General features: G+C 44.1%; 1 protein-coding gene across 1 annotated transcript; it reads left to right on the forward strand.

The window, feature by feature from the left end:
- The first annotated feature begins 32 nt into the window (after window positions 1-32).
- Window positions 33-15112, forward strand: ube2j1 (ubiquitin-conjugating enzyme E2, J1). The gene is made up of 8 exons (XM_056428790.1): window positions 33-315; window positions 7747-7820; window positions 7931-8062; window positions 9127-9211; window positions 10072-10177; window positions 11375-11504; window positions 11636-11737; window positions 14407-15112. Exons 1-8 carry the CDS (start codon window positions 285-287, stop codon window positions 14683-14685), a joined length of 939 nt encoding a protein of 312 aa, XP_056284765.1. The 5' UTR covers window positions 33-284; the 3' UTR covers window positions 14686-15112.
- Window positions 15113-17295: the final 2183 nt, after the last annotated feature.

Raw genomic sequence — 17295 nt, forward strand, 5'->3', positions numbered from 1 at the left:
GCAGAGCTCCACTTCCTGTTTACGTTTCCAACGATGACGTCACGGGGATAACGTTTGACGAACAGTTTCAAAACCGAAAACAGCGGATAACTCGAGAAACAACTCCTCAAACCTCCCGGAGACGACCAGACACGAACACAGCCCACCTTATCCGCCTACCGGAACACCGGGGAGAGCGGACGACCTCCGGTTTCCGGCTCTGCATTTGACGGAAGCTAACGTTAAGTAGCCCCGGGAGCTAACTAGCTTAGCGAGTTAGCGACAGAAGCTCAACATCTGTTGTTATGGAGAACAAATATAACCTCAAGAGTCCAGGTAAGCTCACCTCCACCTGTTGTTGTTCTCACAGTTAAAACCCACCGTGGTGCTCATTACCATAAAGCTGCAATAAGTGATTGACAAGTTAAAATGGAGTTAGTACACTGACATAATCTGATATATTATATATTGACTATTTCTTAGTGGTGCTGTTTTTATTATCATTATTATTATTGTGAAGTCCAGTTGGAGGTATTTTTTATTCGTGGACAAAAACTGTCAGTTATGAGCTTCTCTGTTTGGAGACAACCTGGTTGTGATGTCCAGTGTAAAGGTTGTTCTACCTAGCAACAGGTGAGTCACAGGCGGTACCAACGTTCCCCAAAGCGGCTGTTGGGTCCTGGGTTCCTTACTGGAGACTTCAAGGCAACAACACCTGTCAGGCTTGATTTCAATGCACCTCTGCTGCTTTTTTTAAACAATATAAATATGCTACAGAGCACAAGCAGAGGAGAACAAAATAATGTGACACGTCAACACAATGCTCAGGTTTCCGATCACAGGTGTGTCACCAACTCCGGTTACATCAGCACGCCAAAGGCAGGGTTCAAACACATGTTTGCTGATATCATTCTCATGATAAATGTAGAATATATATATATATACCAGGTATCTGTAGCTCTCGCAGGATTGTTACAAGTCTGGCCAATCATTTAAATTTGCCCTGAATGTATTGATCGGGTTCCAGGCTTCACAAAGTCACGTCAGTCGGGTTTAATTCTGTGTAAAGAAGGACCGACGACAATCGCACACGAGTTTTATCGTCACAGTGTATGCAGCAAACGTTTCCAAAAAAATTAAATAATCCCTCGGACGTGTAAATCATATTTTTATCACACACGTAACTCAACATTGTCTAATAATATTTCTTGAATTTGTTTACATTTATGAGACAAAACAAATTGTTGCGCCCCCTAATTTTATGAAATTTGAATTAATTTTCTTTTGCTAGTTAAAGTTTAAACAAACCAGGCTGTGGGACTTATTATCACATGGGGGGTAGTTCTAGATATAAATATGAATTAATTAATTTGTTTTGTTCTGGACATGTGCTCTCTCTCTCTCTCTCTCTCTCTCTCTCTCTCTCGTGTGTGTGTGTAACAAGCCAAATATGTGAGGAAAAACATGGCTTTAAAACCCAGAATGTTTTATTCTCCAGGAGTAGTGCATGTCTACACCAGCAGGTGCACACACAACATGTTTTCAGACTGAAACTGAGAACTTTCAAGGGTCAGCCGGCACAGAGCTTCTGTTATTGAGCACTGAGTTCATGCCACGTATCACCAGTTCTTCCCTGAGCGTCATGCAGCTGGATGTTTGCTCAGCGGGTGGACGACTCTCGCTCCAAGGACAGACGCACACACACAAGTATGCAAACACACGTCCAGGATTTGTTTAGAGCCGGTCCGGCTGGAACAGTTTCAGTTTCAGAGTTTCAGAATTGCGAAAGCTTTATTCTTACTGGCGTTTCTGTTTAATGCACGTACGTAAAATCACGGTGGGCTAATTCCTCAAGCACCATAAAACACAAAAGTATTTCCAAAGTATGGCTGTGACTTTATTATCAGTTTCCTGAGTGGCAAATATGCAGATTGCTTTATCATTTATATTTTGATATTCATTCAGTGGCCGAGCTGTGTTGGGGTAAATTTACGTCATTTGGACGACGCTTTATGGTTCTTTTATGTTGCGGTCAGAGCATATGTGTGTGTGTATAAATATATAAATAAATAACCATATATATATTATTTATTTATTTATTGTGTGTGTTTATAAATATATATATATATTAAATCTATGTATTTATTGTGTGTGTATGAATATATACAGGACTGTCTCAGAAAATTAGAATATTGTGATGAAGTTCTTTATTTTCTGTAATGCAATTAAAAAAACAAAAATGTCATGCATTCTGGATTCATTACAAATCAACTGAAATATTGCAAGCCTTTTATTCTGATTTATTGCTGATTATGGCTTACAGCTTAAGAAAACTCAAATATCCTATCTCTAAATATTAGAATATCATGAAAAAGTATACTAGTAGGGTATTAAACAAATCACTTGAATTGTCTAATTAACTCGAAACACCTGCAAGGGTTTCCTGAGCCTTGACAAACACTCAGCTGTTATAAATCTTTTTTTTTACTTGGTCTGAGGAAATATTAAAATTTTATGAGATAGGATTTTAGAGTTTTCTTAAGCTGTAAGCCATAATCAGCAATATAAAAAATAAAAGGCTTGCAATATTTCAGTTGATTTGTAATGAATCCAGAATGCATGACAGAAAATAAAGAACTTTATCACAATATTCTAATTTTCTGAGACAGTCCTGTATATATTTATTGTGTTTTTTTATATATTTATTGTGTGTGTATATATATATATATATAAATGTGTTTATAAACATATATATAGATAGACATTTTTGGGACAAAAAAATTTATATGTTCTAAATGATTCCTGATGTTTCTGCACCGTCGACAGAAAACCTTGAGTCCTCCAGCTGTTTCCATGTCATTCTCTTCCGTGTTTATTATTACATAAGCGTGTCTCCTCTCTCCCCCCTGTGGACCAATGATGAATAATTTCCCAAACATTCAAAACTACATGTTGCATAAAATGATTTGGCGCGTGGGGATTATCCCCCCCCCCCCCCCCCCTGTCGCCTTGGGCCAGTGACCTGACCTCTGCCAATTTGTGCGGTGGGCAAAAAGGGCTTTTCCTTGTCATCTCCGCTCAGCGTTACCCGGCAGGAAGAGCCCAACATGGGCATCGGACACGGAGCCGCGCCGGTCGCGGAGCATCCAGCCGCGGGCAGCGCGGAGCTTCCCCCCCCCCTCCCCCTAGAGGCCCGGCTTCACATTACATCGAGCGCACACCCGGTTGATCAGTATTCAGCTCATCGAGCGCGGCCGTATTCAAAAACATCCGGACGCTTGTTGTCAGCGGAGACTTTTGATTTATGGGATGCGGTCGGAGACATCGGCAAAGTGTGTGAGCGTCGTAACAATCCTAAAAACAAGTCGCGGTTATTGATTTTACTGGTATCTGATGCATCGGTATCGGACCGAGTCGGTGAGACATCTGCATATAATGAAATTAGAATGATTTATCTATGTTTATTTAATCATAATTGACAGGAAAGGGTCGTTCAGACTCACCTGGTGGAGACCTGGTGGTCTACCGAGTGCAGCCCCTAGTCCACAGGTGTCAAACACAAGGCCCGCGGGACAAATCCGGTCCGCCACATCATTTTATGTGGCCCCTGACCACTTGAAAGACATATGATCGTCTTTTCTTAAAGAAAAGTGAGAAAAATATCCCGTGCTTTTATTTTGAAGGTGTCAAATGTTCTAATATTAAAGAACATTTCTTATGTACAATATGTCTACACCCAAATTAACAATAATCAAATGCAAAGAGAGCTTTTAACAATATGTTGGGGAGTAGTTTAGGACGGCCGGGATGCCGATATGGCCCCCGGTGAACATGGGTTCACACCCTGCTCTAGTCTGTAAACCGTGGGTCGGCAGGTCCGTCTTTCAATCCGGGGGTTGGCGCTTCAATCCCCGCCCTTGAGCAAGACACTTAACCCTGATTTGCTGCCCGTAGCTGTGTCTACGGTGTATGGATGTAACTTGTAAAGTTTCTTTGAGGACCTTTTTAAAAAGCGCTATATAAGGGGCGGCTGTAGCTCAGTGGGGTGAGGGGGTCGTCCTGCAACCCCAAGGTCGTCGGTTCGCTCCCCGCTCTCCCCATTAGTTGCAAGTCGAAGTGTCCATGAGCAAGGCACTGAACCCCCAGTTGCTCCCCGGGCGCTTCACTGCAGCCCACTGCTCCTTAGTCACTAAGGAGGGGTTACATGCAGAGAATACATTTCTTGCCTGTGTACATGTGCAATGACAATAGATTGAATCCAATCCAATATAAATGGATAATTATTATTATTAAACCTATATTGATATTTGCCTTTAAAAAAAATCATATTCAACAAGGCTCCTTTTTTATCGTAATTTTCGTGTATTATAATCGATTTGCCAAAAACTTAAAAACTATACACCCTAATGTATGGAGGACTTAAATGACATAAGTATAAATAAATAAATGCATGAATAAATACAAAATACCGCACCAGCTCATTTGCATATAAGGACACGTAAATGTCACACATAAATGAATAAAGAAATACGTGTGGACACATAAATAGAGATATAAATAAATGAAGAAATACAGAAATGTATAAATACATTTATTTAATGATGTCCTGTTGAGTTATAACTTATATGTATTCATTCCTATATTTATTTATTTATACATTTATTTAAACATTTATTTATATATTTATTTAAGCATTTATTTATTTATTCTTGTATTTATTCATGCATTTATTTATTTATACTCAAGTCATTTTAAGTCCTCCATACTAATGGTCCTTTTAGGATGAGTCAATAAAAGGACCCGGGTCCTCTGAGGTCTCCCCTGACCCGGGCTGAGGCTCCTTAAAGGGGCTCATCCTGAATGCCTGTCCGGCCCTGATAGGCTATCACGGCTCCGCAGGGCGCTGATGGATTCTCCGGTGGCCTCCGAGACGAAGGGGAACCTTTAAAACCCTGAGCGGCTCTCTCGCCGTTCCTCCTCAAACTGAAAGTGTCTTTTCTTTCTGACTCCGCGCCGATGGAATTTTCTACAATGTCGGGATTCGTAAACAAATAAATACTTTTAAATTGTTATTCAGAACATGGACGTGGAAGCAAGTGGACGTGGTCGTTGGTTTGTCCACTTGAGGTCGACATTTTGGCCATCTTGGATTTTGGCCGTCGCCATCTTGTTTTTTTTTGCAACCGGTGAACATTAGTGACCATATTTGGACTGTGGAGCATTGATGTAAAGATGTCCTTTGTACCTGTCAATCACCTTGTAGCTCCGCCCCTAAAGCGTCCCCTGCTTTATGGTCTGTGTGACTCTAAATGACCATAAAGTATAAATGATGACATCATGCTGTATAGAAGAAGACTTGAAACTAGAGACTGAGACATAAACTCATGTTTACAATGTTTACTGAGGGAAAACATCAAGAGAAGTAGAGTCACTATATAGACTTCTATACAACCAGAGGAGCCCCCTGGTGGTCAGGAGAGAGAATGCAGCTTTAACACATGAAGAATAGACTTCTATACAACCAGAGGAGCCCCCTGGTGGTCAGGAGAGAGAATGCAGCTTTAACACATAAAGCATAGACTTCTATACAACCAGAGGAGCCCCCTGGTGGTCAGGAGAGAGAATGCAGCTTTAACACATGAAGCATAGACTTCTATACAACCGGAGGAGTCGCCTCTATACACGATGGAGCTGGCTCTGCCTTCGTGGGCCTCCTGCTCCTCCGTTCGCAGGTCGCTGCAGAGTTAAGCTTCCCGGCCTGTTATTTAATTCGTCGTGTATTTTAAGTTCCTCTTGAAAGCATTAACATTTTCAGAAACAGATTGTTGTCGAGGCCGAGACCTCAGAGGCCGACGCGGGGTACGGAGGGAAGGACTCGTTCACGTGGCGCAAAATGCCAAATGCATGATGGAAGTGTCTTTACGATACACTTATGTAATGCACAGCGTTTGGGTTCTGTCATGTTTCTGCAGCTTCTTTGTGTTCCAGTGGTTTTATTCTGGTGTTTTAGAGCATTTTCTAATGATATTAATTATTAAGAAATGATGATGTCATCGTTCTGGTGGAGCTGTAGCTCGTTTATCCATCACGTATTTGTCGTCCACTGAATTTCGGGATGCGTCTCAAATGTGCGTTTCGCATTCCGAACCGACCGGTTCCGTCGCCCCGCGAGCTGCACGCCGACCGCTCCAGGGCCGACGCGCGTGGAATGTCGTCCCTTCTCTCGCCGCGCCGGTTTCAAGCTCGCGTGCGACTGCGAGAAAACCTTCCGAGGTGTTTTTCCTCCATGAATACTTCTTAGTTCTGCTTTCCTTCTTAAAAAAATAAAGCAAAACATATTTACCCCCACCCCCCCGTCTGCGTGTCCTTCACTGCCAGGGCTGTGATGAGCCCCTTCATCATCTTCTTCATAATTAGCTGGACTTGTGTAACCGCCCGTCCTGGCGTGATGAGGTCGTCGTCCCCGCTCAGATTAGCGCGGCGGGCCCGAGTCGTGACATGAGGGGTTAACGCCAGCAGCGGTCAGAGTGGCGCTCGGCTCACCGGGTCACATGACGCGGCGCCGCGGGTCGAGCGCGACCTCTTTATAAATAAAACGTTACTCTCGTTCTGCTTTGGAGTTGCACATTCAGAAAAATGCACTCACGCCATTAACGGATTATACTGATCCTGAGAGTCATTACCACGGCAACCCGCAAGTATTTTCATTATTTATCATTCTGACCGTTACTTTCTAAATGTACCCTTTATTTATTTGGGTAAAAACTGAAATTATATTTACATTTGAGGAAACGGAAGAACTGAATTTCTGAATTTTTTTGCTGAAAAGTTGGCTTAATGGTCCTGTGAAGAATTTTTAACTGGTTATGAAACAATCCCAGTTTTAATCCCAATGCCGATACTTGACCACCCTGGTTATTATGAAACAATCCCAGTTTTAATCCCAATGCCTCGATATGACCCACATGAGTAAGACTGTCTATTTCTAAATATATATATATATATATATATATATATTCATATATATATATATTTATATATACAGGACTGTCTCAGAAAATTAGAATATTGTGATGAAGTTCTTTATTTTATGTAATGCAATTAAAAAAACAAAAATGTCATGCATTCTGGATTCATTACAAATCAACTGAAATATTGTGCCTTTTTTTTGATTTATTTTATGATTGTTAACACTTACGAAAACAAGAAAAATATCCTATCTCTAAATATTAGAATATTAAAATATACTAGTAAAGTAAATTACTAAACAATCAATTGTCTAAATAACTTTCAAAACACCTGCAAGGGTTTCTGAGCCTTGACAAACACTCAGCTGTTATAAATCTTTTTAACTTGGTCTGAGGAAATATTAAAATTTTATGAGATAGGATTTTAGAGTTTTCTTAATGTAAGCCATAATCAGCAATATTAAAAGAAAAAGGCTTGCAATATTTCAGTTGATTTGTAATGAATCAGAATGCATGACATTTTTGTTTTTTTAATTGCATTACAGAAAATAAAGAACTTTATCACAATATTCTAATTTTCTGAGACAGTCCTGTATATATATATATTCAACTCCTCCGGACGCCTCCTCTGTCCTCGCTCCGCATGGCCTCGAGGTGCATTTGAGGAACTCTAGGAGCTACGGGAATAATGTGTCTTCCTGACCAGCCGCGTAGAAACAGAAGCTGGTTTTGGATTACACATTTGACCCTGAAGACTGTGACCTCTGACCTCCGTCTCTTTGTCTCCGTTGAACACCAGCTGTGAAGAGGCTGATGAAAGAGGCTGCGGAGCTGAGGGACCCCACGCAGCACTACCACGCCCAGCCACTGGAGGTAAGACCCCCCCCCCCCCCCGACTCCTTAGGACCAGTAATCATCCTAGAGGTCTTTAGTTGAACAGCTGTGTGACCCCCCCCCCCCCTCTCTCTTATGTTGTTGTGCAGGATAACCTCTTCGAGTGGCACTTCTCCGTCCGCGGACCCCCGGACTCTGATTTCGACGGCGGCGTTTACCACGGCAGGATCGTGCTCCCCCCGGAGTACCCCATGAAGCCCCCCAGCATCCTGCTGCTCACGGTAAGGGGGGAGGAGGCCTCGAGGGGGGAGGAGACAAGGGGGCGAGGAGGCCACAAGGCCACAAGGGGGCGAGGAGGCCACGAGGGGGCTACGAGGGGGCGAGGAGGCCACGAGGGGGCTACGAGGGGGCGAGGAGGCCACAAGGGGGCGAGGAGGCCACGAGGGGGCTACGAGGGGGCGAGGAGGCCATAAGGGGGCGAGGAGGCCTCGAGGAGGCGAGGAGGCCATAAGGGGGCGAGGAGGCCACAGTTTGTTTTATTTATTCCGCTCTCCTCCACTTTCTCTCCTCCACTCTTTCTCCTCCACTCTCTCACTTCCACTTTCTCTCCTCCACTCTCTCACTTCCATTTTCTCTCCTCCACTTTCTCTCCTCCACTCTCTCACCTCCACTCTCTCACTTCCATTTTCTCTCCTCCACTATCTCCTCCACTATCTCCTCACTATCTCCTCCACTATCTCCTCCACTATATCTCCTCCACTATATCTCCTCCACTTTCTCTCCTCCACTCTCTCTCCTCCACTCTCTCTCCTCCACTTTCTCTCCTCCACTCTCCTCCACTCTCCTCCACTCTCTCTCCTCCACTCTCTCTCCTCCACTTTCTCTCCTCCACTTTCTCTCCTCCACTCTCTCACCTCCACTCTCTCACTTCCACTCTCTCACTTCCACTTTCTCTCCTCCACTCTCCTCCACTCTCTCACCTCCACTCTCTCACTTCCACTCTCTCACTTCCACTCTCTCACTTCCACTCTCTCACCTCCACTCTCTCACTTCCATTTTCTCTCCTCCACTCTCCTCCACTTTCTCTCCTCCACTCTCTCTCCTCCACTCTCTCACTTCCACTCTCTCACTTCCATTTTCTCTCCTCCACTCTCTCACCTCCACTCTCTCACTTCCATTTTCTCTCCTCCACTTTCTCTCCTCCACTCTCTCTCCTCCACTTTCTCTCCTCCACTTTCTCTCCTCCACTCTCTCACCTCCACTCTCTCACCTCCACTCTCTCACTTCCATTTTCTCTCCTCCACTCTCTCTCCTCCACTCTCTCTCCTCCTCTTTCCCCTCCCAGCCCAACGGGAGATTCGAGGTGGGAAAGAAGATTTGTCTGAGCATCTCTGGCCACCATCCGGAGACCTGGCAGCCGTCCTGGAGCAGTGAGTCTGCTTTTTAAACTTTAGTCTTTTTATTTACTTCATATTCTTATAAAATATAAAAGATAAGATTTGAAAAGAGTCCATTGTTGTCGTAAGTCACGTGACCCAAAGACAGACGAGGACGGTGGACCTCAAATAACAATTTAACTCGTCGCTACCCGGAAATATTTTACAACGCGCATGCTTTTATTTTGAAAACGCCTATGCAGGAAGTACATTGACGATAGCGTAACGGCATTTAAAAACATTTACCTGACGGTTTAGAGGAACGTTGTTCGCACAAAAATACGTTGATTAACATCGACGATGGCAGTTTGAGAGGATTTTAGTCTTTCGTTCCACGCGGGAAATTAAATTAAGACTTTAACCGGAGAGTCGAGTCGTGTCATCAAATTTTTTTTTGCGATAGCCGCAGTCGGCCTGGCTGGATAATTGCAGCTGCTGTCGCCGTGGTAACGCGTCCCTCATGTGCCATAAAGCGGTGGCGTAGTCATTCGAACGTGAAAATGTGTTTTTTCAGATTTTATTTAGATTTATTTAATGAACGTGCGCTAATGGAGTCGGCATGGCGACACCGCCGGCTCCTCGTGGGGGCTTTTCTTCTTCTTCTGCGTCTCAGCGTTTTGGTTTTACGGTAGATTAAAGTCGCCCAACAACGAGGACGAGACCTCTGAGGCTCAGCGGGACGAGAGGTCATGTGACTCCTTCTGTTCTCATCAGTTATTATAATATATTATGAATGTCTTTATTATAGCTGCCCAGTCCTCAAGGAGCAGCTACACACACACACACACACACACACACAGATCGTGCTCTGATTTGAATGCTCCTCCTCTTCCTCTTCCTCTCTTCTCTCGCAGTCCGAACCGCCCTGATAGCGATCATCGGATTCATGCCCACAAAGGGAGAAGGAGCCATCGGATCCCTCGACTACACCCCGGAGGAGAGGAGGGCCCTCGCCAAGAAGTATGTGTGTGGGTGTGTGTGGAGGTGTGTGTGTGTGTACGTGTGTGTGTGTGTGTGTGTGTGTGTGTGTGTGTGTGTGTGTGTGTGTGTGTGTGTGTGTGTGTGTGTGTGTGTGTGTGTGTGTGTGTGTGTGTGTGTGTGAATGTGTGTGTGTGTACGTGTGTGTGTGTGTGAATGTGTGTACGTGTGTGTGTGTGTGTGTGTACGTGTGTGTGTGTGTGTGTACGTGTGTGTGTGTGGGTGTTAGTGAATGTCTGTGTCTGTGTGTATAGGTCTGTGTGTGTGTGTGTGAAGGTGTGTGTGTGTGTGATATGATCTCACATGCTGGATTATCGGCCGCTCAGGTGGAGGTTGTGATCGTGTCGAGGCTGTTTAACACGCCGACTCCACGCCAGCATGTCATGTAATCAGCCCCCCCCCCCCCCCCCCCGGTGGGCGTGAGCCGGCACGTCGGCCTCTCAGCCGACCGTCTGTTTGTCTGGACCGGCCGGCTGTTTCATCAGCACGCCTATAAATACCTCGCCGCTCACCGCCCCATGGGAACCTGCTTTCATTTGATTTATTGAATGAATGTTATTATCAATCTCGTGCTGTTGTTTCTGTCTGATGACTGGTGACACTTCCTGTTTGTCGGTGATGTCACGCTGTGAGATTCGACTACCGCGTTCCAGTAAACTCAGATTGGAAATTTCCCAATTTGAGTCGGTGAAAAAACTGGCGTTACACATTAATTTGAGCAGAAGAAGCGTCTCGTTTTTACATCAAATAATAGTTTTTTTTTTAAACCATTTGTATCATTTAAATTAAATAATCCACATTTTCTTGCAGCCACAAGTGACGCGAGAGCTAAATGCTGAATAAGACCTTTTTAGTACAACTAAAAGTATCATAATGAACGTTCATGAAGACGGACTGAGAATATAATCTCACTAATATAATAACATAAAGCGTCCGCCGCCTCGACGGGGCCATGAAGTACTAAATGAACGCCGGCCGTCACGCAGGTGACGACCGGCGGCGTCTTCCCTCGGATTATCGTCTTCGGGTTCGTCTCCGGATGAAGACGGTCGATTCGGATAATTTAATATCGTAATGTGTTATGACCGTCTCTCTCCCTCCCCCCCCCCCCCTGTTTCCGGCCTCTACACAGCCGACCTTTGTGACTGTGGTCCCTGACGTGCCTTGTGACCTCTGCAGGTCCCAGGACTTCAGCTGCGAGGCGTGTGCCTGCTCCATGCGCTCCGCCCTGCTGGCTCTGACCCCCGACAGCAACCCCAGCGCAGAGGACCCCCAGGCCCACGAGCTGGCCCAGCAGATCCACTTCAAGGTACAAGAGAACACATGAAGAGGTAGACTTCTATACAACCAGCGTTACGCCCCCCTGGTGGGCAGGAGAGAGAATGCAGCTTTAAGAACCCGTTTCCAGCGTCCCATGCTGTTTCCTGTTTGTTGGTGCAGGCCGAGTCCAGTTCGTCCAGACAGCCGAGTGAGAGCGGCGGTGCAGAAAGCGACCCCGCCTCCACGCCTGCGGGCCGGGAGGAGTCCGAAGGGCCCGAACAGGTGGGTGTCCCAAGTGTAATGCAACACTTTGGTGGTTTAACTGTTGTAGCCTGAAGCTCCTGTGAGCCATTTGATTGACTTTCCTTTTATAGATTATGCTTTTAATGAATCTCGAGTTCCTTCCGGTGAAAAGTTCCACAGTGTTTACGTCTGGGGCTTTTATTGTGAAAGGAGAATGGGACGAGCGGTTCTGGTCTGCGCCGCCTTTGGCAAGGTTGAAAGGAGTAATTCAGTTTCCCAATTTGGACTTTATACACTATATAGAGAGGGTGTGATGGATTGTCCGTTCCATACCTTTTGTTTACTTCGCAAAAAGCCCCCAAATCACCATCGCTTTGGGGAAATAATCACAACGCTCCATTGCCGTGTTAAAAGTATTGTTGATATAACTTTATAAAAGGATTTCTGTCCATCTCTAAATATTTGTACATTTATATATATATTTATTTATAAATGTATATATGTATATGTATTTTTATGTATATATATTTATCTATTCTTATATATATACAGGACTGTCCCAGAAAATTAGAATATTGTGATAAAGTTCTTTATTTTCTGTAATGCAATTAAAAAAACAAATGTCATGCATTCTGGATTCATTACAAATCAACTGAAATATTGCAAGCCTTTTATTCTTTTAATATTGCTGATTATGGTTTACAGCTTAAGAAAACTCAAATATCCTATTTCTAAATATTAGAATATCATGAAAAAGTATACTAGTAGGGTATTAAACAAATCACTTGAATCGTCTAATTAACTCGAAACACCTGAAACACATTTTCAAATGTTTGATTTTGTTTTGCTGTTATAAATCTTTTTTAACTTGGTCTGAGGAAATATTCAAATTTTATGAGATAGGATTTTAGAGTTTTCTTAAGCTGTAAGCCATAATCAGCAATATTAAAAGAATAAAAGGCTTGCAATATTTCAGTTGATTTGTAATGAATCCAGAATGCATGACATTTTTGTTTTTTTAATTGCATTACAGAAAATAAAGAACTTTATCACAATATTCTAATTTTCTGAGACAGTCCTGTATACATTTATGTATATTTTTATATACATGTATTTATATATATATTTAGTTATGTATATTTATATATACATGTATTTATATATTTATTTATACATATATGTATATATTTATATATATATTTATTTATACATATATGTATATATTTATTTACTTATATATAAATGTATTTATTTATATATATATATACAAATATATTTATTTATACATATATATATGTATATATTTATTTACTTATATATAAATGTATTTATTTATACATATATATTTATACATATATGTATATATTTATACATATATGTATATATTTATATATGTATATATTTATTTACTTATATATAAATGTATTTATTTATATGAATATATATATTTATATATGTACAAATATATTTATTTATATACATAAACAAATATTTACTTATTTTCATAATTTTATATATCGTTCTATTTATTCATAGATATTTTATATTTAAATTATTTATATATTTAGAGCGAGAGAGAGAGAGAGATAACTTGATGAACGACACAGTTTTATTTCGGCCATTTTCTTCTCCTGATTTAGCCTTTATGAAAAGCCGACCCGGTTCGCTTCCCGAGCGTCGGGTGTTCCGAAGCTCCTCGCCGCTCAATCGTCTGCGTTTCGCCGCGCCGTCTTTAACGCAGACGATTAACGTACGTTTCACGTCGTTTATAACCGTCGCTCGCCGGCGTCCCGCCGAGCTCCCGGAGCCATCTCCACCGCGCACAGAAGGAACGGACGCGGTACGCCGACTCCGGCTTCTTTCCACCAGTTCAGAGGATGTGGAAGACCCAAGAGGATTGTGGGTATATATTTTTTTGTGCCCGCCAGCTGCTCCACACAGAACCTCCGAAGGAGCGGCGAGGACTCAGACTGCCGTCTCTGAGGTGAACCGCCGAGCGGCCGCGGCGACGACGCGAGCCTCCGCCGTCTGCCGCTGGCGTTGCGGGGGACGAGGGTTTAAAAGTCGCGCCGCGGTATCCCACAATGCATTGCTGCCGAGTCCAGAGGGATAAGCGCCTCCTAATTGGATGAAATGTGTGATTTCCGCGTATATCACACACGCGTTTAATGAACCGCGGCGGCGGCGGCGTCCTGAAGCCCGCTCTGTAAACACCGCTGCTGGAGATGAGACGAGAATGTTCTGATCCTTGAAAGCTCCTTTTTATTATTTCTAGGAAGTGAGAGAAGAAGAATCCCCCCTCTCTCCCCCCCTCTCCCTCGCGGCGTTTTAATTCAGTCGAACTTCACGAGTTCATAACATCGTCATTTACATATTTTATACATTTCTGTCGCAGCACGATGGAGCGAGCGTCAACAGAGGAGTTATCGGATCATAAAGCAGCCGAGCTGCCGGCTACGAGGACGACATCATATAATATATCATATAATATATATATATTTATATATTTATATTTAATATATATATATTATATATATTTATATAATATATATAATATATATTTATATGATAGATATATATATAAATATAATATATATATATTATGTATATAAATATATATATAGAGGTATAAACACCCTCCTCTAGTCTATGGCTGGAAAGCGACCACAATGCATCAGGATGAGCGTAATCCTTCTTCTCTCCCACAGGCAGAGACGTCTCCACCCACGGTGCCGGAGGAGGCCCCGCCCCCGGCGGCGCCCCCCGGCCCCGGCCGCCCCCTCAGCCCGCGGCAGCGCCGCGCCCAGCGGCACAGACATCACACCACCCCCAGCCGGCCGGCCTTCGCCGCCGCCGCCCGCCAGCCGCGGGACGTCGGCCGCGCCGGCTCGGTGGTCCTCATCGTGGTGCTCACCTTGGCCCTCGCCGCGCTCATCTTCCGCCGGGTCTACCTGGCCAACGAGTACAAGTTTGACTACGAGCTGTGACCCCCCCCCCCCGCCCGGCCCCCTCTAGCCCCCCTCCCCCTTCTTTACCCCTCCCCCTCTTTTCCCCCTTGCAACCACCTGAACATTAAACTCTGGCCAGCCGACGTGGAGCCGAGGTGATTGGCCGACAGACTTTTCTGAACCTCCCACGCTCGCCACCGGCGGGTTCGGGCTCCTGCAGAATAGCCGCAACCCCCCCCCCCCCCACACACACACACACACACACACACACCCCCGAGGTGTCTTTTTAATCTAAATGTGAATTTTACCCTCCAGAGTGTCGTGCGTTTTCTTTTTCTTTCTTTTTTTAAACGGGATCAGTTCAGCAGACACACACACACACGCACATAAACACACACACATATATACACATACACACACATACACACACGCACGCACATAAACACACACATATATACACACACACATACACACACGCACATATATACACACACATACATACACACACACACACATATACATACACACACATACACACATACATACACAAACATACACACATACATACACACATACACACACACATACACACATACATACACACACAGACACATACACACATACATACATACATACACACACACACACACAGACACACACAGACACACACACAGGCACACACATACACACAGACACACAGGCACACACACACACAGGCACACACACAGACACACACACACAGGCACACACACACACACAGACATACACACACATACACAGACACACATACAGACACACACACAGACACACATACACACACACACACATACACACATACATACACAGACACACAGACACACACACAGACACACACAGACACACACACAGACACACACACACACACACACACACACAGGCACACACACACAGACACACACACACAGACACACACACACAGGCACACACACACAGACACACACACATACAGACACACACACACACAGGCTCCCCACTCGTACCTCCCATGTCATTGTTCTATCCTCGCTCGCTCCCGGTTATTTAATTAAAATTGTAATATAATATGTCAATAAGATTCTGGGGGATTTAATTTAAAGTGACGTCTTCATCGTGGAAGCGTCGGCTCCGAGGGTCACCGCCACGACGACTTCTTCTACTTCCTGTTAGCTTTGAATATAAAGTCTGAATTCTTCTGCGTCTCCAGGTTCAACGTCAACAAGTCAGAAGGAACGTGCATTTATTGCGCTTATTCTTGATTTGAGTGAATTACATTTAGGTTTATAAATGCTCGTGAGCTTGACCCGCCGCCGTCTTCTCACATTCCGATGCGGCGTGTCCACGGGGCGAGAGGAAGTGACTCGCTCCTTCAGCCTCTTCCACCGTCGGCTCCGGGGGAAACGAGCGGACGTCTTCATCGAGTCCTAAACGGATCAGATCCTCATCATTGTGACGTGGCGCACTGTCGCTTTAAGGATTGGGAAGGACCAATGATGAGCCCTCTGGGCTTTTTAATAAACGCTGGATATCGGCCAGTCGGCTACTTTATTACAATTATTATTGTTTTTGTTTTTTTCATCGTGAGTTTCTCGACTGTTGATGTCAGAGCACCGACTTCATGAGAGTGGAAGTTAAAGAGTGTAGAGCTCTGAAGGCATCCGACGGCTGCATTCTCTCTCCTGACCACCAGGGGGCAACTCATCTGGTTGTATAGAAGTCTATGCTTCATGTGTTCAAGCTGCATTCTCTCTCCTGACGACCAGGGGGCGACTCTTCTGGTTGTATAGAAGTCTATGCTTCATGTGTTAAAGCTGCGTTCTCTCTCCTGACCACCAGGGGGTGACTCCTCTGGTTGTATAGAAGTCTGCTTCATGTGTTAAAGCTGCATTCTCTCTACTGACCACCAGGGGGTGACTCCTCTGGTTGTATAGAAGTCTATGCTTCATGTGTTAAAGCTGCGTTTTCTCTCCTGACCACCAGGGGGCGACTCCTCTGGTTGTATAGAAGTCTTTACTTCATGTGTTAAAGCTGCAGTCTCTCTCCTGACCACCAGGGGGCGACTCCTCTGGTTGATTCAGAAACATGTTTTATGTTTTCTTTCCTTCCCCCCCGCCGTGTTTATCTCTCGTTTGTCTTCCATCCTCGTGGTTTCACTTCCCCCTCGCTCGTATAAATAAACCCAAACCCTGTCCAACGTTTGCCCTCTTTTCTTTCGTTCTTTCTTTTTTTATACTTTGAGTAGGTTTATCGCTCCCATGAGACTCCAGAGGAACCCGGCGGGAAGCGATTTAAATTAATTATCTGCACAGCTGCATACAAATAGCCCCGAGGTAGACAGACTTACTTTTTTTTTGGCCAACATTTCAAAATAAAATACGGCTTGAATTTGAACTCAAGGTCTCGAAGAGTTTGGACTAAACTTTGATGGGAGGTCGCGACCGACTCCGACTTGTTTGAGACTGGAGGTGAAAAAGTGATTAAAATGTCCAGATAAAACCGACTCCAGACTTCCTGTCTCTCACGCGGTTTGTCAGCCTCACAAAAAACATCCAATCCGTGGATATAAATTCAACCGGAATCTTTTCTCGTCGCTCGAATCTCGTCGAAGGCTTTTAGTACTCTGCGCTTTGTTTA

The sequence above is a fragment of the Pseudoliparis swirei genome, chromosome 12 (assembly GCF_029220125.1).
Source record: "Pseudoliparis swirei isolate HS2019 ecotype Mariana Trench chromosome 12, NWPU_hadal_v1, whole genome shotgun sequence".
In the NCBI taxonomy this organism is placed as follows: domain Eukaryota; kingdom Metazoa; phylum Chordata; class Actinopteri; order Perciformes; family Liparidae; genus Pseudoliparis; species Pseudoliparis swirei.

Coding starts and splice junctions, on each gene's coding strand:
- ube2j1 (XM_056428790.1), top strand. CDS start 285: ATGGAGAACAAATATAACCTCAAGAGTCCAG. Junction 8,063..9,126: donor CCAGCATCCTGCTGCTCACG/GTAAGGGGGGAG, acceptor TTCCCCTCCCAG/CCCAACGGGAGATTCGAGGT. Junction 11,738..14,406: donor AGTCCGAAGGGCCCGAACAG/GTGGGTGTCCCA, acceptor TCTCTCCCACAG/GCAGAGACGTCTCCACCCAC.